The sequence below is a fragment of the Anolis carolinensis genome, chromosome 3 (assembly GCF_035594765.1).
Source record: "Anolis carolinensis isolate JA03-04 chromosome 3, rAnoCar3.1.pri, whole genome shotgun sequence".
NCBI lineage: Eukaryota > Metazoa > Chordata > Lepidosauria > Squamata > Dactyloidae > Anolis > Anolis carolinensis.
In genome coordinates this window covers 15,993,976-16,021,778 of record NC_085843.1, presented here as the reverse complement: position 1 = coordinate 16,021,778, position 27,803 = coordinate 15,993,976, and the positions used below count along the sequence as shown (strand labels likewise).

The window sequence follows — 27,803 nt, the reverse complement described above, 5'->3', positions numbered from 1 at the left end:
AGCCCATCTAATAGATGAAAAGGAGCTCCTCCATGTGAGGTTAGGTTCGGCATGGGAGCGCATTGTAACATTAATGGGCAGAATAGAGAGCTTGGGTATTACAAGGGTGCCATCCATATTACAGACAGACCTTGAAGAGACCTTCGGTCTTTGGAGGGGTTTGGTGTCTAAGATAGTCCAGGTCCTCGAGCGCATTAACGCCAAGGATTCAGAGTTAGAAATAGTGAGTGTTTTAGCTGACACTAATGAGAAAGAAAATAGGGTGAGGGCAATCCTAGCTTCCTTATGCAGCCATGAGACCAATCTTTTAAAATCACCTGCTGTGGCACTTAGTCTTAAGTCCAACCGCTCTAGTCAGGTATCTAAACTAAGGGAGCGTGCATCGTCTAAACACAGCCACTCTAGCAAGTCTTCTGCTGCTGGGAGTGCCATCTCTTCCCTAGCTGCCTTGCACATTAAGGAGGCTGCACGTCTGGAGCTGCAGAGTAAAGTGGCGGGGGCGGAGGCTGATGCTAAGGCAGCTGATCTCACCCTTCCCTTTAAAGAAGAAGAGCAACGACTGCAAATAGAACAGGCCCATAGACGAAGCGAAATGCAAATAGAACAGGCCCATAGACAAAGCGAAATGCAAATAGAACAGGCTCGTATAGAGATGCTTAGAATAAAGATGGATGCCGCAGCCAAAAGGGTAAGGGCTGAGACTTTGGCCAAAGCCCTAATTGAGCCACTCACAGAAGAAAATGTAAGCCAGTTACCAATACAGGATCCTTCTGCCAAAGTGTTTGCGCACCTTGGCAGCATGAACAGCCAGTTTTCGGATGAGGAACAGGAAGACTTCTCTCCTTACCCAGAGCAGGGCCCCAAAGTCACTTTTGAGTTTCCTGCAGAGCAGAGCGTCATAGCGGGGAGCTCACCCTTGCTCGAGCTACCTGTGCCTCCTGCTAAAACCCTAGGTCAGTCAATCAGGGCCTCAAGGCCGAGTGCTAGTTGGCCCCTACAGACAGCTGCACAGGGAGCCATCGATTCGTCAGTGGTCGATGTCATCCCTCCAAGAGGCCAAAGGTTGACGCAAGGTGCACGGTGGGAGTCCACTCCACAACAGCAAACTCCTCAATTGTTCCCTTCGACGCCAGAGTCCCAGCTTGTCTCCATCATCAGAAGCCCCAGAAGAGATCTTAAGGACAAGGGTGTCGAAAAGTTTTCGGACAAGCCTGAGGAATTTCTTCTCTGGAAGGCCACCTTCCAGAGAGCAATCAGAGACTTAAAGTTATTGCCTGAGGAAGAACTGACTCTTCTGGCTGCATGGTTGGGCCCAGCCTCATCCTCACAAGTTAAGAAGATCTACGCAGCCCACGTAGCCGATCCCGACAAAGCCCTGGAAAAGGCCTGGGCCAGGTTGCAGCAGAGGTATGGGGCCAGCACAGAGATTGAAGCATCTCTTATGGACAAGCTCCAAAGGTTCCCAGCTTTAAAACTCAAAGACTTCAAACTCTTGTGGGACCTCAGCGATCTCCTTGCGGAATTAGAGTCGGCCAAGGAGAATCCAGAACTGCCCGGTTTGAAGTGCCTCGATCAGCACCTGTCCCAGAGGCAGATCTTGACCAAGCTGCCCTTCACTTTGCAAGAACGCTGGGGACAGGAGGTCTTCAACTACAAGGAGGCCCACTCCCAGGCATACCCTCCATTTTCTCATTTGGTCCAGTTCATCACCAGGGCAGCCAGAGAAAGGAATGATCCACAGACGGGCCTCCCCACCTTATACCAAGGGACCCAGCCAGAGAAGGCACCTGAAGTGGACAAGAAACCACCTAGAGAGGCCAATAGACCTGTCAGCGTAAAGGCAGTCGAAACTCAACACAAGACTGACGAACCCAGGTCGGAGGTAAAGGAGTTGCTTTGCCCTATTCACCAAAAGCCTCACAGCTTGGCCAACTGCCGGGAATTTGGCAAGAAGCCTTATAAAGAAAGACAACAGATTGTTCAGAAGCTGGGCATATGTTTTAGGTGCTGTGGAGCAACTCTTCACTTTGCATCCAACTGCAAAGAGGACGTCAAATGCGCAAGGTGTAACAGCCTTAAGCATTGCACCGCGATGCACAACTCTGACGCTGTCTCCCACGCCAAAGGGGACACGTTTTCCAAAAAAGGGTCATCTACTGAAGCCACCAACACGCAGGCCGCGTCACGGATGCAGGAGGATGCTCCATCGGTCGCCTGTACTGAACTATGCTCTGACGTGCACCAGTTCAGAGTCTGCCATCCCATCTGCCTAGCAGATGTATATCCAGCCAGAAGACCTTGGCTTAAAAAGAGACTTTACGTGGCTTTGGATTCACAAAGCGACGCCTCCCTGGCGACTCCAGAGTTTTTCCAACTGTTTGACATAAAAACCCAGACGGTCGACTACACCATGTCCACCTGTATAGGGAAGAAGAAGTTGCAGGGTCGCATAGCATCCGGCTTTGTTGTTTCCTCTTGCGACCAGAAGAGACAGTTCAAGTTGCCAGACCTGATTGAGTGTTCCTCCATCCCTCGGAACAAAAAACAAATTGTAACTAGAGAAGTTGTGGAGGCTCATCCACATTTGCGACGGTTAAAGAATGCCATACCAGCCTTTCAGCCAGATGTGGACATTGCCCTTTTGCTTGGCTCGGACTGCCCGAGCTTGTTCTGTGTGAACGACCAAGTTAAAGGACCTCCAGGTGCACCTATCGCACAACAATTGCCATTAGGCTGGACAGTCATAGGCCCAGTGTGCATAAACAAGATGCACCCACCATCGTTGTTGGACTCCAATCAAGCACAGGTGCTTAAAGGTGGACGTCCTACACTTGTGCGCAGTTGCCTAAGTCACATCTCAGTCTACTGCCAAGCAATAACTCCAGAGTATTCCTCCATCTTCAAAGTCTCTGAGAGAGACGAAGCCACAGCGCTCTCGAAAGATGAGCAAAGGTTTTCGGACATTATGAATGCTCAAGTCTCACGAAGTGCAGAGGTGAAAGCCTGCAAATCGACCACAGAAATCAAGATGGGCCAAAGATCTTGCCTGGAACCACACCGTTTTGAACGTTTTTCGGAGTGGCACAGTCTTCTTAGAGCAGTAGCTAGGCTTATACATCGTTTAGCTTGCAAAGATAGTGAGCCTTCACAGGTCCAGGATATGATAAAGGCTAAGAGCGTCATATTCAAGTCAGTGCAGAGATCTGTTTTCAAGCAGGAAATAGCTAGGCTAGAGCAAGGGCTTAACACCCCCAGCCGGAGTTTCTTGCGTGAGTTAAACCCATTTCTAGACAAGGAGGGCATTTTAAGAGTGGGAGGGAGGTTAGCTAAGGCTAAACTCAAAGTGTGTACAAAGAACCCCATCATTGTACCCCCCAATAGCCATATTGCTTTGTTGTTGGTTCGTCACTACCATGAGAAAATCCATCATCAGGGTAGAACTCTAACTGAGGCAGCCCTTAGAAATGAAGGTCTGTGGGTGGTAAATGCTAAAAGTTTGGTCAGCAGTGTTATTTTTAAGTGTGTCAAATGTCGGCGACTCAGACGTAACTGTCAAAGTCAGTTAATGGCAGAACTACCTCAGGATAGGACTTTGACAGACCCACCCTTTTCCCATGTGGGAATCGATGTGTTTGGTCCTTGGGAAATTGTTACCAGAAAAACCAGGGGTGGTGTTGTAAATAATAAAAGATGGGCGGTTTTGTTTACTTGTTTGTCAAAACGAACTGTCTATATTGAGGATGTAGAGGGAATGGACACTTCATCATTTTTAAATGCATTGAAAAGGTTCATAGCCCTCAGAGGGCCAATTAAGTCAATTCGATCGGACTGTGGCACCAATTTTGCATGTGCAGACCTTAGCCAACCACTTCTGGAAGAGGTGGAAGGCCGAATACTTAAGCCAGCTTCCAACCAGAAGACTCTGGCAAACCCCAGAGGACAATTTCAAGGTGGGAAACCTTGTGTTGCTAAAGGACAAAGACTTGCCCCGCTATGCCTGGCCTATGGGCATTACACTAAAGACCTTTCCTTGCCCTGACGGTAAGGTTAGAAAAGTTCAGGTAAAGACTCATAGTAAGGACAAAATGTCTGTCCTGGACAGACCAACCAGCAATCTCATGTTGCCTGTCCAAAGTGTGTAAGTTTTATAGTGTTTTATTGTTGTGTATACAAAGGTGTTTGTATGTTTTTGATTGGTAAATTCCCACATCCTGGGAATTTAGCGGGGAGTGTTCCGTCCCCCAGGACGATGGTTTGCCTTACCTATTGGTCGTTTGTTTGTTTTCCCTCCTTTGCATTTTGTTTGAGCCTCTGGCTGCAAAAGCCTAGGAAAAGTGGCTTGGAATCTGCAATAGCTGGCTGCAGTTTTCTTTGCAGTGATTGGTCAAAGGGTGCAACATCTTAGGACCGCCCTTTTTACCAGGGTCTAGTCTCCATTTTGGAGCTTCATTCTGGCTATTGTCTTCCAACGTGCTGGAGCTGTGCAAGGCTAACTGGGACAAATCATCCTCAAAACCAGGCCAATCTAAGCCTATCCAAATTAGATAAGTATTGAATTATATTGATCTGGAATAAGAAATCTAGTTAGAGGAGCAGAGTTATTCCATCGCTTCTAGAACTAATCTTTGCTGTAAAGATAGGGAAGGAAAGAGTTTCTCCTTCTAATATAGGCAGCGTGATTAGGGTATAGTGGTTTTATAATCACTTTTGCCTTCTGGAACCAGGGATAATTCTGTGACTAAAACCTATAGAAATTTGTTTCATTTTCTGCAACTTTAAGATCTGCGCCAGGTTTACAACCTTGTATGAATAAACATCCTTTTTTGAAGTTATCCAGACTCAGTCGTTCAATATCTATAGGACAGCTTATAGGGATTTGCAGTTCGCCCGGATAAAGGACAGCACGTTTCAGTTTTATAGCTTTTTATTGTCCGGCGGACGGCACATGCAAACTGCAGGAGCACATGGTCACTTGCCCCTAAGGATCCAACCACTTCAACTGTATTGATCAGGTTTTCCACATTTGTTAAGATTAGATCAAGAGTTGCTGGTCCCCTTGTTGCCTCTTCTACCTTCTGGACCATAAAATTATCTGCAAGGCAAGTGAGGAATTTGTTGGACTTTGTACTCTTGGCTGAGTTTGTTTTCCAGCAGATATCGGGATAATTGAAATCGCCCATGACTACTATATCTCTTCTTTGTGCCTGTTTGGTCAGCTGTTGACAGAAGGCTTCATCAAGTCCTTCATCCTGACTCGGAGGTCTGTAGTAGACACCCACGACAAGGTCTTTTTGAGTCCCGGTTCCCTTGATTCTTATCCAGATGCTTTGAAGCTGGTTTCCTGGATTACAGTCTTGCATTTCTTCTGCAACGTAACTGTTTTTGACATATAAAGCTACTCCCCCTCCTCTCCCCTTTGTTCTATTTCTGTGAAAGAGGTTATAGCCCTCAATGGTTAAGTTCCAGTGATGGGAGTCATCCCACCAGGTTTCAGTGATGCCTATGACATCGTATGTGTGGTGCTGTGCTAGGAGTTGGAGTTCGTCTTGCTTATTTCCCATGCTCTGAGCATTAGTGTAAAGACATGTAAGCCCCTGTGACCTCCCCTTGAGCTGTTTATTTGGGATTATTGTGCTCTCTGTACTTGGTCCTTGCTGTGTTTGTACAGCCCTCCGTTTAGCCTTTTGGCGGTTCCCTGTGGTCGTGGGTAATATAGTGTTCGCCAGGCTGTTGTTCCCCTCCCCCAGTGGATCTAGTTTAAAGTGCGCCTGATGAGGTTTGTGAGTCTGTGTGCAAAAAGATGTTTTCCTACTTGTGTGAGATGCACCCCATCGCTTGCCAGTAGTCCATCCTCTTGGAAGAGTAGACCATGGTCAAGGAAGCCAAAATGCTCCTCTTGACACCATTTTCTGAGCCAGTTATTGACCTGTACTATTTTTCCGGCCCTTGTAGAGCCGTGTCCTACAGCGGGGAGGAGGGATGAAAAGATCACATGTACATTATACAGTTTTAGCTTTGTTCCCAGAGCTCGAAAATCATTTGTGATCTTTTGAAAAGTATGCCTAGCGGTGTCAGGCATACTTTTCAAAAGATCACAAATGATTTTCGAGCTCTGGGAACAAAGCTAAAACTGTATAATGTACATGTGATCTTTTCATCCCTCCTCCCCGCTGTAGGACACGGCTCTACAAGGGCCGGAAAAATAGTACAGGTCAATAACTGGCTCAGAAAATGGCGTTGAGCTGCTGGAAACGATGTAGTTTGAGATCTTGCATTAAAGAAGGGGTTGGACCTGATAGCCCATGAGGCCAATACTTCTGGTATCACAACAATATGTCTTCCAATTGCAGGAAAACATCAGTAGCAGGGTGGACTAGTACCCATGCTTTTCTTGTGGACTTCCCAACAAGGAGATACCGATGTATGTATCACTAATAGGATGTCAATCAATTTGTGAAATTTCTGGTTATAACATGAGAAAGGAAGAGATAAATACAGCATTGAATTTCAAACTCAGGATTATCTACTCCAGTTTTCTTTTCCAGTTTTTCCAGTTTCTTTGTATGATTTTTAAAGCTGGACAGTTGAAAAACCTGACTGGAAGGAGAGCAACCCATTTGAAATTTGGTCCTGAAAAAGAGTTCTGCACATATGATGGATTGCAAAAAGACTTGGACTTTCTCCAGAAGCCAAGAAGATTAAACCAAGACTGGTTGCACTTGTGGACACATCATGAAAAAACATGACTCACTGGAAAAGACTTGCTTGGTAAATTTGAAAGCAATGGGAACAAAGGAAGACAGCATCACAAATGGATTGATTGAATCCATGGCCCAGAGTATACAAATCCAGGTGCCTTGGAGATCTCTGATTCATATTTGGAGCCAACCTGACAGCAATTAGCAACAAATAACAGATAACACACAACCAACAACAAGGCATATTGATGAAGCATGTCTTCCATTAGATATAGAAGAAAAAGGAGCTTCCATATCACAATAATAGGGCTTACTCCCATTAATATTTGATACTGGGTCAAAGCTTCTTCAGTCCAGAGCATATTCAGGTTTGGCCATTCTCTGTGTTATCCAATATATAGGCTTTCAGTGATATGTTTGGCCCCATCTACACTGTCATATAATGCAGCTTGCAACTGCTTCATAGGGTCAGGGTAGACTCAGTTCAATACAGTTGAACTGCATTCTATGAGTCTACCCTGACCATATAATGCAGTTTCAAACGGCATTATATGACAATGTAGATGTGGCCTTAGCTTCATGATTAATGACTGTACAATTTCTGACTACAGGAAAAGACTCACATGATGGAATTATCTCCCATCTCTGCAAGAAAACTATGTTGAAAAGGGAAGACTAGGCTTTATAACAGTTTTTAGATGCGGGAATCTTTTCCATTTCTCCATGACTGCAAGAGGTTTTTGCTGAATCAATTTATTCATGTCCAACGTCCTAACCCAGTGGTTCTCAACCTGTGCATTCCCAGATGTTTTGTCCTTCAACTCCCAGAAACTGGCTTGGATTTCTGGGAGTTGTAGGCCAAAATACCTGGAGACCCACAGGTTGAGAACCACTTTTCTAATCAAACAAAGTGCAACCAATTTGCTATGGGAATACTTACTCTGGACAGCTGTGATTGGTACTTCATGTAGCAAAGATACAGTAAGACTCACATAACTGCAGAACCCACATTTTACCCACTTATCCACACCTGGTCTCTCTGGGAATTTGCTATGTCCCTCCAGACAATTCTATGGTATGTTTCCCCTCTGCTGCCACAGAGCCACTCTGGAGGAACTGGCAAATTCCTGGGTAGGATAGTTCTTTAGGCATTTCGATATTCTTATGTTTTATTGAAATTGTGTTTTTAACCATTTTGTTACTTTTATTGTTTTTATTCTGATCCATGTTTTTGTTTTTGATGGATATTTGTATTTGTATCTAGGCCACTTGCCCCATGTGTAAGTCGCCCCGAGTCCTAATTGGGAGATGGTGGTGGGGTGTAAAAATAAAGTTATTATAATCATTACTATAATAATTATTATTATTTCTAGGTTCTCTAAGATGATGGTATTGAAGCTCAGGCAACTTAATGTTTTGCTTTATCTGCTGTTTTAGGCTGGGAAGGAAACAGATTCTTGTAGATTTGGAGGTGTTACTATTTATGTATTTATTTATTTATTTATTTTTCCAAGCATTTATATCCCACCCTTCTTACTCTCGTGGGCACTATAATGCCATTACATGTGGACCTCAGGATGTATCATTCCTGATTCTCAGATTGTAGCCCTGAAGTATTGGGGACTGGAATAGTTCTGGACTGGGAACCCAACTCTAACATCATATTGAGTGTATTTGGGTTCAGGTATAATGATGTGTCCCATTGGGTTTTGAGATTACTAGACCTCATAATTAGCTCATTTGGTGTATTGATATGTTCTGCTCCTCATAATCATGACTTTTCCAAGTTGCATTGTATGTCAATACATCAAGAAGTACAGAAATTCCCCCTTTTCAAAGAAATTGAGACTTTTGTAGGTATGTGTCCATGTATGACTGATCTGTGATTGCTAGCCAATTTAGCAGAGGGGCCAGAATTGAGGAACAGATGAAAACATTAAAAGTGGAAGAGAATTCTTAGGAAATTGATCTGTTTTCCCTGCCCTCAAAGGTTAACTAAGGAAGCTCCAGAATACTGAGCTGAATCCCACTGAGCCCAAGGAAGGTCTTTATTACCATGATCAGAATGTGCCCAAAAAAACATTTGCATCAGATGTATTTTTCATATGCTTTTGAAGCCCCGAGGTCATGAAATTTCTCTTAGGTCACCTTTGAAATTCTATGAAGTCCCATAGTAGTTTGAAGCCTAGCAATAAATAAGCACTCAAGCAAAATGTCAAGAATATTTCAAAAAAATTTACTGCATTAGGAAAAGAGAAAGAGAGAGGTGGAGAGAGAGGATCAGCCAAGAGGGAGGCTTAGAAAACCTCTCAACACTCAAGTCACAACCTTGGATTATGACAGCACCATGTCTTCCTACTGTCCTGTTTTGGCAAGACAGCCCTGATTAATCTGGTCATTCCACTTTTCTAAATGAGTTTAAAATGTCTCACTTTTCTCCTTTGTCCTTCATTTCCTGCAAACTGAGAGCTAAATACAAAATTAATTTTATTCAGTCAACTCAATGGAATCTTGTCCAGCCCAGTAGGGAGTAGTCCTGAGGAATCCATTGTTCAGCAAGAAGAGTTTAGAGTAATATTGCAAGACCAAAGAAATGGTGTCAGTTATGAAATAATGACAGATATCTAGTACATATGTCAGAGGATGCCACTTTTAGATCCCATAGTCTGGATACCTGTCAAAACACATTTTAAGCATTCATTTTTCCTACCTGTCAACAAAGGCATGGTGAAGGATGAAGATGGGATCATTGGCTGATCCTTGTACCTCAGACATGGAGCCATTCATGTAGATATGCAATGCGTTGTGCAGGCTGCTTTGAGATACATTTGATATTGCAGTACTCGGATCAGCAAAGCCTGTTGGTGAAGAAGATTGGTTAAATGATAGTGATTGGTAAAATACAGTCGCTGGTATCCTCTGTTACAGTTTATGGATTTTAAACCTAGACTTAACAATTTGAATCTCCTCAATAATCCTGTATATTCATGATGGAGGCACTATAGCTTTCCCCCAAACCTGCCTTAAACTCCAGGAAGCCACTCCAAGTGATGAAGATTCTGGTGGTGATCAGGCAAAGAAACTAAGGATACACCTATAATGTAGAATTAATATAGTTTGACACCACGTTAACTGCCATGGCTCAATGCTAGGAATCATGTAGTTTGGTGAGACACAAGCATTCCCTGGCAGAAAAAAAAGATAAAATCTATGTAAATGCAATCTCAGCTTATCTTAAGAGCCAAAAGTAGGAATATTGTTGAAAAGTAGCATTTTTTCTCATCCTTGATGAGGTATCCTATTGGAAAATAACTGTCAATGAAAGAGAGGACACATCCTTAAATCACTGTTATCATCAACATCAAGAGTAGTAGCAAAACAATGTGTTGTCGAAGGGTTTCATGGCTGGAATCACTGGGTTGCTGAGAGTCTTTTGGGCTGTATGGCCATGTTCCAGAAGTTTTCTCTCCTGACGTTTCACCCACATCTCAGAGGTTGTGAGGTAGCAAAACATGTTGTATAATTGTGCAAAATACATTGTACCAATTCCAGTAGTAGTTGCCATTAGTTACTTTTAAAAAATCACTGAAGATTTCAAGCCGTTGATCTGTCATATAAACCATATTATCACCTTCATATCCACAATAGAGCATGAACCAGCCCTGGAACTGTTCAATATTCCTCCTCCACCACTTAAATGAGCCCAGCCCCAAACTTATAGAAGTAACTTGAAGTAATAACAGTAATATTATATGAAAATGTAACTTAACAAAAGACAACATTATTCATTGTACTTTGTTTAGTTATAGGTCTTGGTCAAGATATTTTGTGAAAAGAAAAGAAAAGTTCCCAAGCATTGGGAAAAGATTTGGTGCTGGATACTTGTATATTCAAAAGCAAGCACTGAAGACAATACTGTAAGTCTGCAGTATCCGATATTAGGGTTTAATGCTTTAAACAGAGAATCCATTAAGTTATCATGGCTACTAGCCATTGACAGACTTGTTTCTTCATGAATAATTCCTTCTTTTTAAAAAGCCATCTTGGCCTGATGACAGCAGCAAATTTTGTGACAGTAAATTCCATAAGTGAATTAATGATACAATCTACAAAGTTTTTTCCCTCATCTAAAGTACATCTTGAACAATATAAATGTAGCCTGAATAGGATGTGAGAGTGCATAAAAATGGATTATGGGTCAGTATGTACCAACCACTGATGTGAATGCAGAATCAAGCCCTTTGATTTGCATCAATAAAACAGTCATGTAAACACGTTCTGGACCAACTGACATTTCTAAATAATTTTTAAAAGCAACCCTCAGATGCCAAAGTATCATCTTGACTTTCAGCCACCAGCTGGAACTTGGCATGAATCTGAAGTTGGCCGTAATTGAGTATTTAATATTATTTTATGACAGAAGCAGTTTTACATACTTTCAATATTATCAACTAATGAGGCATGATTTACTTAGAACATGGGCATTTTTCCCCATCATTCCCATCAGTGTCGTTCATGAGTTACTCATGTGTATTAGGAACTGCAGCCATGAATCACCATGGCAGGATAAAACACTGCATTAACAATGCTGATAATGGTAGAAACTCGTACATTTAACTTTGTGAATACATGAGGTCAGCAACCAGAAAGTTCTGGAAAACATCACAGCCCCAAAACGATTCCTCTTGGTCTTCCTTATGTCAATAACAGAAAGATCGTAGAAAGAAAAATGACAAAGGCAACAGGACCTTTTGCAGTGGTCCTTGCAAGACAAGGTTAGGGTTAGGGTTAGGACTTGGCAAGTTATGTTTTTTGGACATTCTTAGACAGCAATAATAAAACTTTGCCAAGCTGTGAATTTTGTTTGATGGGTTGGATTTAGAGAGATTCTTATTGGAAATAAGGACCTGTTCTTTTCTCCAGCAACAAATAAAGTTCCCAACTTAGGGAGGTGCTCAAAAAGGCTATTTAATAAAGAAATCAAAATTTTAGATAGAACAGCCTAATCCTTACTGAACAATTCTAGAACAGTAAAGATACCAGAAAGACACAATCCACCATACCCTCCTCCATGAAGAGAAAGCAAATGCGTGCCTATAGCAGAGACTGGAAACAAACATGGCTCAGCCCATGGTTAGTTCTTTAGGCACAAGAGTGATCTGAGTAACACTTGTTTAAATTGGTATTGTCTTCCTTGGAACAGAGGCCTGAGCAGGGATGCAAGCAGCCAGGAAAAGAAAGGTCAAGTTTCTAACTTCTTTTTGGCTAAGCATTGTTATTGCTAGCAGACAAAAGAATAGCAAAAACAGTTGAAGAAATGGCTTCATCTTCCAACAAATTTAATAACAGAACTTGAGGTTTTGAGTTTTTTAAAATAATAATAATAATTAATCGTTCATCATTATTGTACCATTATGTAGGAGACACACCAGATATCATGTTCGTTATGCTCAATAAATATGGTTTGATAAACAAGTATTTAGGCAGCAAGCTGTCTCTTGCCAGAATCTGAAAACACTGTAAGAGGTATTTGGCAGCGTAAAGAGTGATATCCTGGATACTTGGTCATCTTGGAAAAAGACTCATTTTAAAGTAAAAACTTGAATTTTCCACTGAAATTCCCTTTCTCCTGCTGACATAGTCTCATTGTTGCTTGCAGGAAAGCATTGAGTTTTTAACTGTATTGTTTAATTTTACTAAATAAAGGCCCTACCAAACTTGCTCAGGCTGGTATATTGCCCTCATGGTGCAGTTCACAAAGGTCAGGGAACTGTGTTTGTGTTTGAAAGAGAGGTATTTTCTTTAAATCAGGTGACAGTCCCCAAGTTAGGAGCAGGCTAAATATAAGCCAGGGGGCAAAGAAAGGCAGAATCTGCTAAAAGATAAAGCAAGACCAGCAGATTCACAGAGAAAGAAGCAGATTCTTCAGAAAAGAAGTCTTCAAAATTCCTCACAAGAAAGTAGATTTGGATGCTTCTTCACATCATAAAGTTGAGAAATCCATGTGTACTTTTGTCCCCTTAAGCTTAGTTGCACTTTCATAGTTCCCTTAGATTGGTCGGGAATAGGGCTTTTAGCACCAGTCCTTTTCCTTTAAGAAATGCTCCTAAGGACCATCAGATCCAACTCCTGCAAAGTGAAGGATCTCCAGAAAGACAATTTCCAGCAGCACACTCTCTAGTTTCTTTTGAAGACATCTAGAGAAACTGATCCCACTACCTCTGTAATGTAGAGCTGTGTAATGTAGACTCTGATATCATCATTTTCTTCTCCTATATGATTTCAAACATCCTTGTCTGATGAAGAAGTTGTGGACATTTTGACAGCTTGCACCATGTATGTCGTGCATTTTTCTTGGTCAATAAAGATGGATTTTTGTGAATTAGTTGTATCTTGCTGCATGGTTAACACTGAATATAAATACCATCTCTTTTTTCCTAACATATCTAACCTGAAGAAGGAAAAAACCTTTTCACTTGTTTATGTTCAGATTGTGACTTCATAATGTTGACCCCTGATCATCCAGCAGTTCATATTTATTTCAGTTGCCTTTATCAGTTTAAAACGTATATACAAAATATAATAAAATGAAATGAAAAAATAAATTTCAATTGCTTTTCTGTTTATTGTACTTCACTCTTATTTGTTTTCCATGGTAAGTGTTGGACACCTTGGTACTAAATAATTCCATTTGTTGCCGCTTTAGTATAGATCAAAGCCAACTGCACTACCAATGTAATGGTTATTTTCTCCCCAGCTTCCTCTTTGGTGACTCTCATTTGTTTCTGAAAAGGCAGCAGAGAAAGGCATGGGATTTCGGAATGAACACCCTGGGTATTAATTAGTCAGGGTTATTCAACAGGTCACGGGAAAGGCCTCGTACATCATTCTTCGTGTGCATCCATTTTGCTGGCTGTCTAAACATCCCCGACCCTGGGTCACCAACAAACAATGTTAAAGCACTTTTTTCTTGAAAGGGATTTCTCTTTGGAAATGCTTTGTGACCGCTGGGATGAACACATTCATCACTTAAGCATTGCCACATTGGCTGATGGCTTGTGTTTTGCATACCCTCCAACTGTCCCAATTTGGCAAGAACAGTCTGTTACCCCACTTTTCCACCTGCTTTTAAAAGGTCTCAGTTTCGCCTTTTCCCACTTTGTTCCTTGGCTTACTTCCAAATCGAGTTCAAATGTATTTTACACTCAATTTGTGCTTATTGCAGGTGAGCAGAGAGGAGGGACTGATTTTTTTCCTTCCCTATGGGTTCAGACAAAAGCTTACTGCTGCACCCTCTTTAGAAGAAGACTCATTGTATGTTCATCCTCATTGCTAACCTTTGCCAGCTTGACCACACTGTCATTGTTTACCTAAATGTGTCCCAGTTTCTGCCTGTGAAATGTTAGATGGTAGGTTTTTGGAAGGTTCATTCTAGCTCTAGAATGCTTCATAAGAATATTGCTCGAAGATGCATTACATGGATACATCTGTGGCATATATGATTAAGTGTTAAATAATGGTGTCAAGAAATCAAATGAGAAAGGTTTACATCTGGTTAGGCCATCCACTTCTGCCAAGTAATAGATCAAAAAGTCTGTCTTGTTTGGCACTCTAGTTTACAAGAAGGACCAATTAGAACAACTCTGGTAAGCTCACACATTGGATACAGTGGGGATAAGTGTTCCCCCTTGCTCTATGCCCAAGCACCAGGTAATCAGCTTCAGATCATAGCATTTCCATTTTTAGATGTTATTTATCCATTTATCCATGCATAATCCTTTTAAAAAGCCACCCACGTGGCCTACTTTATGGAGCAAAGTCCTCATTTTTTCAAAAAATAGTCCTCTATTGCAACTTCAGCAGTTTTGGGAACTAATTTACCCCTCCAAAATGTCACCCTGTCACCCTGACAAAGCAGGAAAACCCCTTAAAACTTAAGAACAAATGCCAGTTTTTCAGTTGATTTTCACTCTTAGTTCACAGGTGCATCTACACTAATGCAATTTGAAGCCACATTGACTGCCATGGCTCAATGCAATGGAATTCTGGGAGTTGTAGTTTTACAAGGTATTTAGCCTTCCCTGCCAAAGAGAGCTGATGCTTCACCAAACTGCATCTCCCAGGACTCCATAGCACTGATCCTTGGCAGTTAAAGTGGTATTAAACTGCATTAATTCTTCAGTGTAGGTTTTTCTATTTTATTGAAAGCAGTTTTCATGATTCATGGCCACATTCTAAAGGGATGTGTGAGATGTACTGGACCTTTTGTTACAAATGTTGCACTTATAAGCAAAATTAAGATAAAACAGGCTTCTGTATGTGAGGTATGGTAAGCACAGTAGGACCTCTACTTTTAGGAGCATGGGCACCCCGTGGAAGTGAAAAAAAATGAATAAAAGAACCACATTTTTAAACTAGAAAAATACTTCTCTAGGAATCTCTAAGTTCTCCACAGTGACTCTATGGTCAACTTCTGCTGCAAATACTTGAAGTGATAGAGACTCAGGGCTGGTCTACATGAACAATACCAACAACAAAAGCCTACACGATGGAAATCAACTTCTAGTAGGTATGTTGGGTTTCTATCCCCATTGATCTTTGCTGTACTTTAGGAAAAGTTGGGCATTTGCAGGAAACTCCAGCATATCCTAGTACTTTGTGGCCATGTGGATGGCTGGATCGAATCAATTTCAGCCCAGTACTTTCTGCATTGACACTGCTGTCACCACCTTTTGCTTGTGCAGAAGATAGCTGGCCATGGAGCTCCTTGAGAGCATCTGGCCATGAGTGTGGCATCTTTTGATGTCACGTGATTGGTAAGAAGGTGAGGGTGTTCTGCCAGTCAGTGACTATAAATGAAATGGTAAAGGGAGTTTTGTCCTTTGCGTCATCTAGCAAAATGTTTTGAGTCAATCTTGTTAGAACTATTTTCCTCCAAGCCTTATAAACAGTGCTTACCTTAATACAACATAGACATATTTGTAACCAAGTACTATGTTATTACAAAGCCAGTGTAGTGTAGTGGTTTGAGCTTTGAATTATAACTCTGAAGACTATGATTCAATTCCCCACTGAAACATCAAACACTGACCTTGGGCAAGTAATTATCTTTTAGCATTAGAGGAAAGCGATGGAATGCAATACCCCCCTCAAAATAAATTTTGCCAAGAAAAGTCTTATGGCTGCTATAAGTCAGAAATGATTTGAAAGCAGACGAAAAACACAAGCCATATTGTTGGGTCAAAATATCACATGCCAAACCTCAGCAGTCGAAGTTTCTATCATAAGTTGCTCTCCATAACTATTTTTTTGAAACCATGTGGGCAAGAATCACAAAGGGGGAAAGGTTTCCTCTCAATGGCCTTCTCATCATGTTCTTGATGTTTCTGCAATGCCAGGGGCAACTTACAATAGAATATGTGTGTATGTAGCCCTCTTGTTCCTGGCCTTTCATAATAGTTTGTCATGTGGAAATCAGTAGGATAAGCTTTTCCTAGTATGGAGACAAACAGAGGGTCAGAGTGATGTAGCTAAGAGTTTTGGACCGGTTTCAACTTTTACTGTGCCAAGAAACTCACAGTGTTACCCTAGACCAATGGTTCCCAAATTTTGGGCCTCCAAGTGTTTTGGCCATCAGTTCCCACAGTTCCTAACAGCTGGTAAACTGGCTGGGATTTCTGGGAGTTAAGGTCCAAAACACCTGGAGGCCCAAAGGTTGGGAACCACTGCCCTAGACCCAGTATGATTTCTCAGTATATCCTGGTTCTCTTTCCTAGTATGCCACCTTGAGCCCATTAGATATTCAGGAAGTAATTCCTTTTTTGTCTTAAGTTACTGTGGTAACTGGTTACTCATTTTCAGTCACAAGCTTGAATGGAACATTTGAGTGGAGGTAGGTTTTTTCTTCTTCCTTGTGATGGGTATTGCTGTAATTCACTGCAGTTTCAATGGAATGATTGGTTCCCTGTTACTTGTTACTGTATGTGTATGGTGATTTGATCTAAGCCAGTGGTTCTCAACCTGTGGATCCCCAGGTTTTGACCTACAACTCCCAGAAATCCCAGTCAGTTTACCAGATGTTAGGATTTCTGGGAGTGGAAGGCCAAAACATCTGGGGACCCACAGGTTGAGAACCACTGGTCTAAGGAACGGGAGGTAGAGGAAGAAGGAGCTGGGAAGGATTATTTTGTAACTGCAATTTTCTCTGGGTTGCAGTTAAACGTCAAGAAAAGCAAGATCATGGCAACTACACCTATTGATAACTGGCAAATAGAAGAAAACGTGGAGGCAGTGACAGACTTTATATTTCTAGGTGCAAAGATCACTGCAGATGCAGACTGCAGCCAGGAAATCAGAAGATGTTTACTTCTTGGGAGGAGAGCAATGGCCAACCTTGACAAAATAGTGAAGAGGAGAGACATCACACTGGCAACGAAGGTCTGCATAGTGAAAGCAATGGTATTCCCCATAGTAAGCTATGGATGCGAGAGCTGGACCATAAGGAAGTGAAGGAAGCTTTTGAACTCTGGTGCTGGAGGAAAATCCTGAGAGTGCCTTGGACCGCAAGAAGATCCAACCAGTCCATCCTCCAGCAAATAATGCCTGGCTGCTCACTGGAGGGAAGGATACTAGAGGCAAAGTTGATGTATTTTGGCCACATAACGAGAAGACAGGAAAGCTTGGAAAAGATCACGATGCTGGGGAAAATGGAAGGAAAAAGGAAGAGAGGCCGACCAAGGGCGAGATGGATGGACGGTATCCTTGAAGTGACTGGCTTGACCTTGAAGGAACTGGGGGCGGTAACGGCCGACAGGGAGCTCTGTCGTGGACTGGTCCATGAGGTCACGAAGAGTCGGAGACGACTAAACGACTGAGCAGCAGCAGCAATTTTCTCAAAAATCCAAGGTGTAATATCTGTTTTGGCCACTGCCTCGTATCCTATGGCACGACAGGCAGACGAATAGCAACTGTTAATAATAAGTAGCACAGCATATTCCTTTTCTGAATGTTTTCTTTTTGCTTATTTTCCCTATTCCTAGGATGGAAATGTAATATACATTGGACTCTATTTTAAGAACAACACATTTGTCTATTTGTTTTGATTGTGTGTTCCTGCATAGCAGAGGATCAAATGACACTTGTGATCTCTTCCAACTCTATGACTCTCTTCTATGTGTTTGGATTATTATTATGATTATTATCTGTGATCACACCACTAACATCTCAGATTATGTCACTTGGCCTCCATTGTGTTGACACCCATTATTTACAGTGATTGGGACTAGGTACTTGCTTTTAAGACAAAAAGGCAGGTGGGGGGAAAAGAGAGAAAAGATGGAATCCTCAAAAAAATAATTCTATGCCTGATGCCACAACCTGTTATTTTTCCTGGGTTTCTATTGAATCTATAGGTAAAGGTTTTCCCCTGACATTAATTCTAGTCATGTCCGACTCTGGGGATTGGTGCTCATGTCTATTTCTAAGCCGAACAGCCAGCATTGTACGTAGATGCCTCCAAGGTCATGTGGCTGGCATGACTTCATGGAGCGTCATTACCTTCCTGCCTGTAAACCTATTGATTTACTCACATTTGCATGTTTTCAAATTGCTAGGTTGGCAAAAGCTGGGACTAACAACGGGAGCTCACCCTGCTCCCCAGATTTGAACTGCTGACCTTTCAGTCAGCAAGTTCAGCAACTCAACATTTTAACCCACTGCGCCACTGGGGGCTGCCATCAAATCTGGATCAAGTATAAACTGAAACCAATATGGACCAAATCATATTTATGACTATAAATTTAATACGGTTTGACACCACTTTAAATTATATAGCTCAATCTTATAGAATCCAGAGAGTTAGCTTCCTCTGCCCAAGAATGCTGGTGTTTTACCAAACTACAAATCTCAGGATTCAATACCTTTGAGCCATGGTAGTTAATGTTGATTTCTACTGCATAAATTCTGTAGTATATATGCTCCAACCATGCAATTTTGTGCAGAAGACACCTCAAACACTGAAAATTCTTGTTAATTCAAGGTATTTCTTTCCAGGTTTCTTGGCATTAAAGCACATTCTTTGTTATCATTTTAAAATATTCTTTCCATCCCTGCCCCCAGTTGCCCTTGGGAATATTTTTTAAATACCTGTAATTCAGGAAGGATTTTTGGTTCCAAGAGCCAGCTCTAAGATGTATGTGCCTTTTTGGTTGGCTTTTTAAAGGATATTACTGCAATATGGACTTCGAAATTTATCAAATCTGAGCATCCAAACCAAAGAAAAAGGAATTTGCATGACAAACAAACAGTTATTGCAAAGTTGAAATTCTCAGGTAGCTGCAAATATCTTTTCCGCGGGGAAAGACTGCCAGTATTTTGAGAAAGATTTGTGCTGAGGCATGACGGACAGAAGGTAGGCGTCTTTTCTGAACACCAAAGTGCCTCGAGCAGTTGATATTTCTAATAGCATGCAGTCAAGCAGAGCTAAGACAGCAAGCTGTACAGCTAACTATGCTGTGTGAAGGTTTGAGGAGAACATTGATGGAGGCTGGTAAGGCTTAAAATAGGTTTCATTTCAGTAATCTTAAAGAAATAGTGCAATTTAACTTTATCTTAGGAACAGCAAGACCGGACAGAGTTCAGACATAGTTTAGAAAATACACACCTTTCTATTAGTTGATATTAGCCATAATTGCTAAATAGCTTCACGAGGTCTGGATATAATCTATCACTCAATACAAGGGGAATTGGTTAGAGCTATCAGGATCAACAGAATCCATTTTGCTGTCTGATAAGTACAGGATGTCCTTCCCAATTCAACATGAAAGTAAACAGCTGAATTGTTCTTCAAAGGGAGGGAGGGAGAGAAGAAGATGCAAGAAGAATCACGTCATGACTAGACCCAGAAGATGATGACATGACCTCTCTCCATCCCAACTGCTATTGTCCTGGTCAGAGAGGGAGAGAAGAAGAAACAAGTACAGTTTCATCATGCATAAACCCAGAAACAGATAAAAGCTCTGTCCCCATCTCAACCGCCACTGCCCTGATCTAGGATAGAGAGAAGAATGTATTTATGTATTTATTTATTTACAGTATTTATATTCCGCCCTTCTCATCCCAAAGGGGACTCAGGGCGGATCACAATGAACATGTACATGGCAAACATTCAATGCCATTAGACACATGACATATATAGACAAACACATATAGACAGACACAGAGACAATTTAACGTTCCAGTTTCTGGCTTCATGAGGATATGTTCGATTCCAGCCACAGGGAGAGCTACCGCTTCACTGTCCACTTGTGACACCGAGTACTTGATGGAGTACTTCCTCATACTTCTGCACACTGCTGGAGATTTTATGGCGTTGTAAATTAGTTAAATTAGCCTCCTTGCATAAGCAGTACCTAAATTCCTACATGATAGATGCAACTGTATTTTGGCTGCATAGGTCAACAGCAAGCTGGATTATTAATGGTCAGGAGCTTACCCTGACCCGGGCTGGCTTCGAATTAATGACCTCTCGGTCAGTAGTGATTTATTGCAGCTGGCTACTAGCCAGCTGCACCATAGCCCGAAGAGGCAAGACCAGCTCCAGCATGCCTAAGCAAAGAATATGAAAATCCTTACTCATCCAACTGCCACTAGCTTGATCTTGGAGGGAGAGAAGAAAAAGCAGGCAAATAAAAATAGCAAATGTAAACAAAAAATATTCAAAAAAAATTGTTGGAGAGGATGCCAAGAAGTGGGCACATATATACATATGTGGTGGCAATGTAAATATGTAAGTGAATTTTGGTATTTAAAGAGATAGAGGATATAATGAATATCAAGACAGAAAGAAGTCCTAGTGTAGCTTTATTATCTTTATATAACAATAAACAGTTGAAAAAAGAGGAAAAAACATGATATCAAATTTATTAACAATAGAAAGACTGCTGATAGCAAGGAACTGGGAAAGGGAAATAAATATACAAATAGAATACTGGTATAAGGAAGTATGGAAATTGGCAATAAATGATAAGCTGACATGTAAATTAAAAGTCAAAAGAGGGATATGGAAACAAAATGATTTCAATGATGCATGGAGAAAATTTATTGAAAGAAGATTTTAAAAGAAGGATGGAAAATTACTTCCACAAGAGGAAATGAAATTTTGGACAGATGATGTATAAAAGAAATGTCTCGGGGTTGGGGGGGAGCACGGTGGTATGGGGTAAATATATATAATATATATTTCTATATATATAAAAAAAGGATTGTGCATTTTACTACGGAGTAAACAACAAAACCACTGAACCAAATCACACCAAATTTGGCCACAAAAGACATAGTCATCCAAAATATGTTTTTTTTAAAAAAAAAACCTCGAAAAATAAAGTCCAAATTAGAGGATGAGGAAAAGCCATTTTTTCCCCTAAATGCCAGTTAGAAGGGTAGGCCCCACTCACTTCACCTCCTAGCATCCCTCTCAGCAACAATGGAGCTCAGGGCATCACTCAAGCTCTTCCAAAATGCCTATAAAATACAGATTATCTGATTTGTATGGGATTATATGGCAGTGTAGACTCACGGCCCTTATACACACCTATATAACCCAGAATGCCAAGGCAGGATAATCCACAGTATCTGATTTGAACAGGATTATATTGAGTCCACACTGCTATATAATCCAGTTCAGTGTGGGTTTTATACAGTTGTGTAGAAGGGACCTCATATAATCCAGTTCTAAGCAGATAATATAAGATTATAAATATAATATATAATAATTACTGTGGTATAATAATAAAAAAGAAATAATCTCTAAAATCAGGACAGTAAATAAAGAACAACACTCTGAAAACAGGGGGATTCCAGAAAGAAAACAACCAGGGCTAACTAACACCTCCCAACAAAGGATTCCCCCAGGCAGGAAGCAGCCAGGCTTTGAAGCTGTAAGGCCATTAAATGCAATCAAGGTGGCTAATTGCAGAATTCATACTTGCCTCACTGAGACTATTCATTGCTATTCAACCCGGCCAACCAAGAATTCCACAAGGCAGAAAGCGGCCAGGCTTGCAAGCAGCAAGGCTATTCAGTGCTGTTCAACCTGGCCAACCAGGATTTCCCCTAGATAGAAAATCCCCAGGCTTTGAAGCTACGAGGCTACTCCATGCCATTCAACCTGCCCAATGAAGGATGGCCCTATGTAGAAAGTGGCCAGGTTTTGAAGCAGCGAGGCTATTCAGTGCAATTCAAGCTGGCCAAAAAACCATTCACCCAGAATGCAAGTACTCAGCCTTCCAAGCAGCAAGCTTATTCCATTGTATTCCAGCTCCCCCAACAGGGATTCCCATAAGAAGAAAGTGGCCAGGCTTTGAGGCTGCAAGGCTATTCACTGCTATTCCTCCTGGCCAACAAAATATTCCCATAAGCCACAGCAACACGTGGCCGGGCACAGCTAGTATATATAAGTGTGAAAATAACAGTGGATGCAAAAATGTATTGTAGAATTATATTGAATATTGAATATTATGGGTATGCTGTAAAACAAATGATGTATAACAAATGTTTTAATAAATATTATTGTAAAAAAGAGAAGAAAAAGCAGGCACAATTCTATCATGCTCAGGCCCAAATGCAGATGAAAGGTCCTCCCTCCTTCCCAACTGTCACTGAGCTGGTCTCAGAAGGAGAGAAGAAGAAGAGGTAGTCACAGCTCCATCATACCTAAGCCCAGAAGCAGCTGAGAGCGCCTTCCCATTCCAACTGCCACTGTCCTAATTAAACCCAATGAAATTCAAAGGATCAGCATAGGTCAACAGGTGATTTGAAGGCATGCACAGAGACAGTGATTATGTAAATAGAACACTACCTATGGAGCCATGATCTGAGTACATCTATTTCAAAATAGCCCCAAAAATGTGCAAGTGTAAAAGAAACTCATCCAGGTGTGATACCAATAGTATAGCAGCAAGTAGACTTATTGCTACTTCTGATTGTTTTTCTTTGGAAGTGATGGGATTTTTGGCAGTCTGTATGGCCCCAGCATATGGCCATCATGGTTGCACAGCAGCCAAATGTACTGGACCAATTCTGGGTGTGCAAGGTCAGAACGGGTTAATTTCCTGGTGTCCCATTCTTATCTCGCTTGTGGTTTTCCCACTTTTGTGTGAGTTGTTCCCGCCGAACTCCATGGTTTTGAAATGTCCTAGCTTCTCCCACTATCAGGAGGCTATGAAACCTGAAATAATCACACCCACAGCAGCTTCAAGAGGGTATATACCGTTGAATAAAGCAACTCAATTGCATTGTTTTCAGGTAGATCCTGGATCCCAGAAGAATACTCTAATAAAATGATTGAAAACATTCATTTGTATGAATAAGTATCAGACATTTCAGCTGTCATGTTATTTGGTGATGTCATTTCGAAAAGCAAGTAGTTTGTAGAAGCACTATAGTCCTCTGGCCATGGATTTTGAATACATCACAGAACTTTAAATCCCATGGGATGCATCCATAATACTTACCGGTTGAATCGAGCTTATTCCAAATGTTTGGAACCAGACATTTCTCAGATTTTGTTTTATTTTTTGGTTGTGATGTCCAATTGGTTAAAGATATTTCTAGCCATTGAGATCTTCTAGCAGTCGGCAGCAGTCAACTGAACAACAAGAGTCCAATTGAAACAAACAACCATGAATCCCAACCGGAACAGAAAACAAATAGCTTTACTGAGTAATGTTTAGCTGTAATTAATTCTAGAAGGTGGATTGAAACAAATCGTACAGCTAACTATGCTGTGGGAAGATTCTGGGAGGAGACTTAAAAACAAGTCTCATTCCAGCAGTATTTTACAAAAGTAACTGCAATTAAAGGACGTTTCAGAAATAGTAGACTAGCTTGAATTTAATTAATGGAATCATAGAATCTGTATGTAGCACTGGAGTTGTCCTGAGGGCTATCTAATGCAGCAAATCCACCAGAAAGAGTTTTAGACCAGAGTTTGAAGATTTATTTCTCAAATAGAACTCCTAGAATTCCTAGGCCCTAAAAGTCATACTTTACAGAAGACATGGTTATCAACTGATATTACCCCTATCCCTTCAACTACCCCAATTTGGCAGAGACAGAGCAAGGCCCCTTTTACACTGCCCTATAATCCAGATTATCAAAGCAGATAATCCAGATTATCTTCTTTGAACTGGATTATATGAGTCCACACTGCCTTATAAACCAATTCAAAACAGATAATCTGGATTTTATATGGCAGTAAGGGGCCTTAGTGGTAGGGAGAGGCAGGAACAAAACCTTTCCCTTCGTTTAAACTCAGGCAAAAGCGAACTACTGCATTCAACATGTTAAAAGCAGCTGGAAATTGGGGTGATGAAGAATTAATTAGGACTGTCCCTGCCAAATCAAGACAGCTGGGTGATATGTTCCACTTTTTCTGCTCTTCATTTTGTTCTCCTAATAAAAATAATCCATCAGAATCTGTTACAAGAATTTGCAGGTAAGGTTTTGTTCAGCCTTCAGATGCAGATCAGAACTTAAGGGAAACGTTGGCAGTCAGGGCACGACCTGACACAGCAAGCAGATAAGTAACGTGCCTTAAAAAAAAAGAAAGCCATCTTCCAAAAATATGATGCTCCATTAAGATATTTGCAAAGTGTCCATCATCTTCTAGAAAACTGGCACCCTTTTGGAAATATGACCTGACCTCCCGCTGCTGCTTCTCGTGTCTCCCATCAATGCAGAAACAGGTGCAATTAAACTCTGTGGGCACCATTATTTGGGACAGAAAGGAAATTGTGTAATTTTAGCAGATCTTCTCCCAGATATGAAATAACAATGCTTTCTTTCTCTCCCCTCTCCTGCTCCATCTTTCCCCAAAGCATCTGACCTTGCAAAGTGGAGCCCTCGACTTCCCAGAATCAGTGGAAGAAAGCATTAAAGAGCACTTAGGCACTGAATAGCTGATGGCTCACGGCAGAGCCTGTAATATTTGTTGCTGCAAGCTTGATAAAAGAAAGAAAGCAGGGGACTAGCATGTGTGGGTACTGAATGTACGTACAAATAAGCACACAACAAAAGAATTTTACTTAGCACACTGTACAACTTTTTAATGAATCATAGATCATAGAATCATAGAATAGTAGAGTTGGAAGAGACCTCATGGGCCATCCAGTCCAACCCCCTGCTAAGAAGCAGGAAATCGCATTCAAAGCACCCCCGACAGATGGCCATCCAGCCTCTGCTTAAAAGCCTCCAAAGAAGGAGCCTCCACCACGGCCCCGGGGAGAGAGTTCCACTGTCGAACAGCTCTCACAGTGAGGAAGTTCTTCCTGATGTTCAGGTGGAATCTCCTTTCCTGTAGTTTGAAGCCATTGTTCCGTGTCCTAGTCTGCAGGGCAGCAGAAAACAAGCTTGCTCCCTCCTCCCTATGACTTCCCTTCACGTATTTGTACATGGCTATCATGTCTCCTCTCAGCCTTCTCTTCTGCAGGCTAAACATCCCCAGCTCTTTAAGCCTCTCCTCATAGGGCTTGTTCTCCAGACCCTTAATCATTTTAGTCGCCCTCCTCTGGACGCTTTCCAGCTTGTCAACATCTCCCTTCAACTGTGGTGCCCAAAATTGGACACAGTATTCCAGGTGTGGTCTGACCAAGTCAGAATAGAGGGGGAGCATAACTTCCCTGGATCTAGACGCTATTCCCCTATTGATGCAGGCCAGAATCCCATTGGCTTTTTTAGCAGCCGCATCACATTGTTGGCTCATGTTTAACTTGTTGTCCACGAGGACTCCAAGGTCTTTTTCGCACACACTGCTGTCAAGCCAGGCGTCCCCCATTCTGTATCTTTGATTTCCATTTTTTCTGCCGAAGTGAAGTACCTTGCATTTGTCCCTGTTGAACTTCATTTTGTTAGTTTTGGCCCATCTCTCTAGTCTGTCAAGATCGTTTTGAATTCTGCTCCTGTCTTCTGGAGTGTTAGCTATCCCTCCCAGTTTTGTGTCGTCTGCAAACTTGATGATCGTGCCTTCTAACCCTTCGTCTAAGTCGTTAATAAAGATGTTGAACAGAACCGGGCTGTCTGAAATGCTTGCGGCTTCAAATTTCTTTTCCCCATCCACAGTATGAAGTTCGGCCCCCATGCAATCCAATGTGCGTACAGAAAACAAGTCATTTAGGAGCCAAGATCTATTTGTTTGCTTTGCTTTTATGACATAGATAATGGGACCCAGTTGCAGGTAATGATAGCCATTTTTAAATATTTTACAGGCTGTCATGTAGAAGATGGGATGAGCTTATTTACAGACCAGAGACATAAGATACCAGACTAGAGAGAGATGAGATTTGAGACACATGAGCCAATGCATTTGAATTACAAGAAAAGAGACTCCACTTTGACATTAGGAGTAGCTATAATAAATGAAATAAGCAGGCTAAATATGATTATGATTGGGCAGCTGAAAAAGTCAATGCAATTCCAGTCTGTATCAACAAGCATAGTGTCCAGACTGAATGAAGTCATAGTCCTAATCTATTCATCATTGGTCTGAGTTCACATAGGACATTATCCCATGCATCCCCCCTCCCGCCGGTTTCTAAACACTTCAAAAATAGTAAGCAAAGTTAAATGGAGTCAATCAGATGATGCAGCGAGACTCCCCCCCCCCCACACCAAACGTCCATCATGCTTCATTACTGAAATGTTTAACAAGTGTGAAGAAATGGAGGGGAAGGGAGGAAATGGGCAGAGATCATCTTCTAAGCTTATAATTAATGCGGGAATAGAAGAAAATGGGGGAAAACTCATGGGATAGGTTCTGTCCAATTTGCCTGTGTTGAGTTGTTTCAGTGACGTGGAGTAATAGGCGTTCCAATGGGCAGTCTCCTACCAAGCATTGATATTTCTCTCCCAAAATCCTGCTTCATGAGCCTGGTGGAGTATTTTTTTAAAATTAATTTACACATTAGAAATACCAGAATTTTAAGATGTCACCACTTTGTTTTTCCTGGCTCTTCTTCTTCATATTAATCTTGGTTTTGGAAATTGTTCCACAGCTGAAAGTAATCATCATGACTGAGAGTAATGAGATTGGGAGGAAGGAGGGGAGCCCAGAGAAGGTAGGTTTGCCTTAAGAACAGTGCCTGGAGTTTACTCAGGAGTAGTGAGATTGGAGGGGAATGTCTAGTATCCCCAAAGTAGTGTCTCTCTTAAGAACAGCGCCTCAGGTCTACTCAGGAGTAGCGGCATTGGATGAGAAAGTCAGGTATTCCCAAAGTTTTTTCCAAGGTTTTTTTTTAAAAAAAAAAATTGAGTAGGCAGGAATTGCACTTGGTCATGTGATAAATCTGAAAACGGATGATTTCAGGAGAAAAGGTAATAATAATATACAGTAGAGTCTCACTTATCCAAGCCTCGCTTATCCAAATTTCTGGATTATCCAAGCCATTTTTGTAGTCAATGTTTTCAATATATATTTTGGTGCTAAATTTGTAAATACAACATAACATTGCTTTGTATTGAACTACTTTGTATTGAACTACTGTCAAATTTGTTGTATAACATGATGTTTTGGTGCTTAATTTGTAAAATCATAACCTAATTTGATGTTTAATAGGCTTTTCCTTAATCCCTCCTTATTATCCAAGATATTTGCTTATCCAAGCTTCTGCCGGCCCATTTAGCTTGGATAAGTGAGACTCTACTGTAATAATAAATTTTTATTTGTACTCCACCACCATCTCCCAGAGGGACTCGGGGCAGACCACAGAGCACTCAAGGTGCAACATGCAAAATACAAAAAGTGCAGAAACAAAACATAATAAATAACCAACATAACACCACAATTTCACAATACCCCCTGATTAGATCAGTCCAATGCCATGTAAAGTTTTTACTAGGTGACAATTTCCCCCATGTTGCCAAGTTTCTTTCTGAGGTTGCCAAGATAAGACAACTTCCTGTATTAGACCCAGGCTGAAACTTGCCTTGTATATATTTGCAGTGTTTTTGCTCCTGTTCATATGCATTTAACAAGAAAGAACAATGTGTGATGGGATCTGAGAAATGATACAATTTGCTTTCTTACACAACGGGACATAACACCAAGGTAAT

At 41.4% G+C, this 27,803-nt stretch overlaps 1 protein-coding gene across 1 annotated transcript in view; it reads right to left on the bottom strand.

Annotated features, from left to right (window-relative positions):
* The window catches only part of tyr (tyrosinase), an 86,584-nt gene that overhangs the window by 24,658 nt on the left and 34,123 nt on the right, over positions 1-27,803 (bottom strand). The window contains exon 3 of the mRNA XM_003219371.4: positions 9,409-9,556. Coding sequence (XP_003219419.1) covers positions 9,409-9,556 — 148 coding nt within the window. The remainder of the gene's footprint in view (positions 1-9,408; positions 9,557-27,803) is intronic.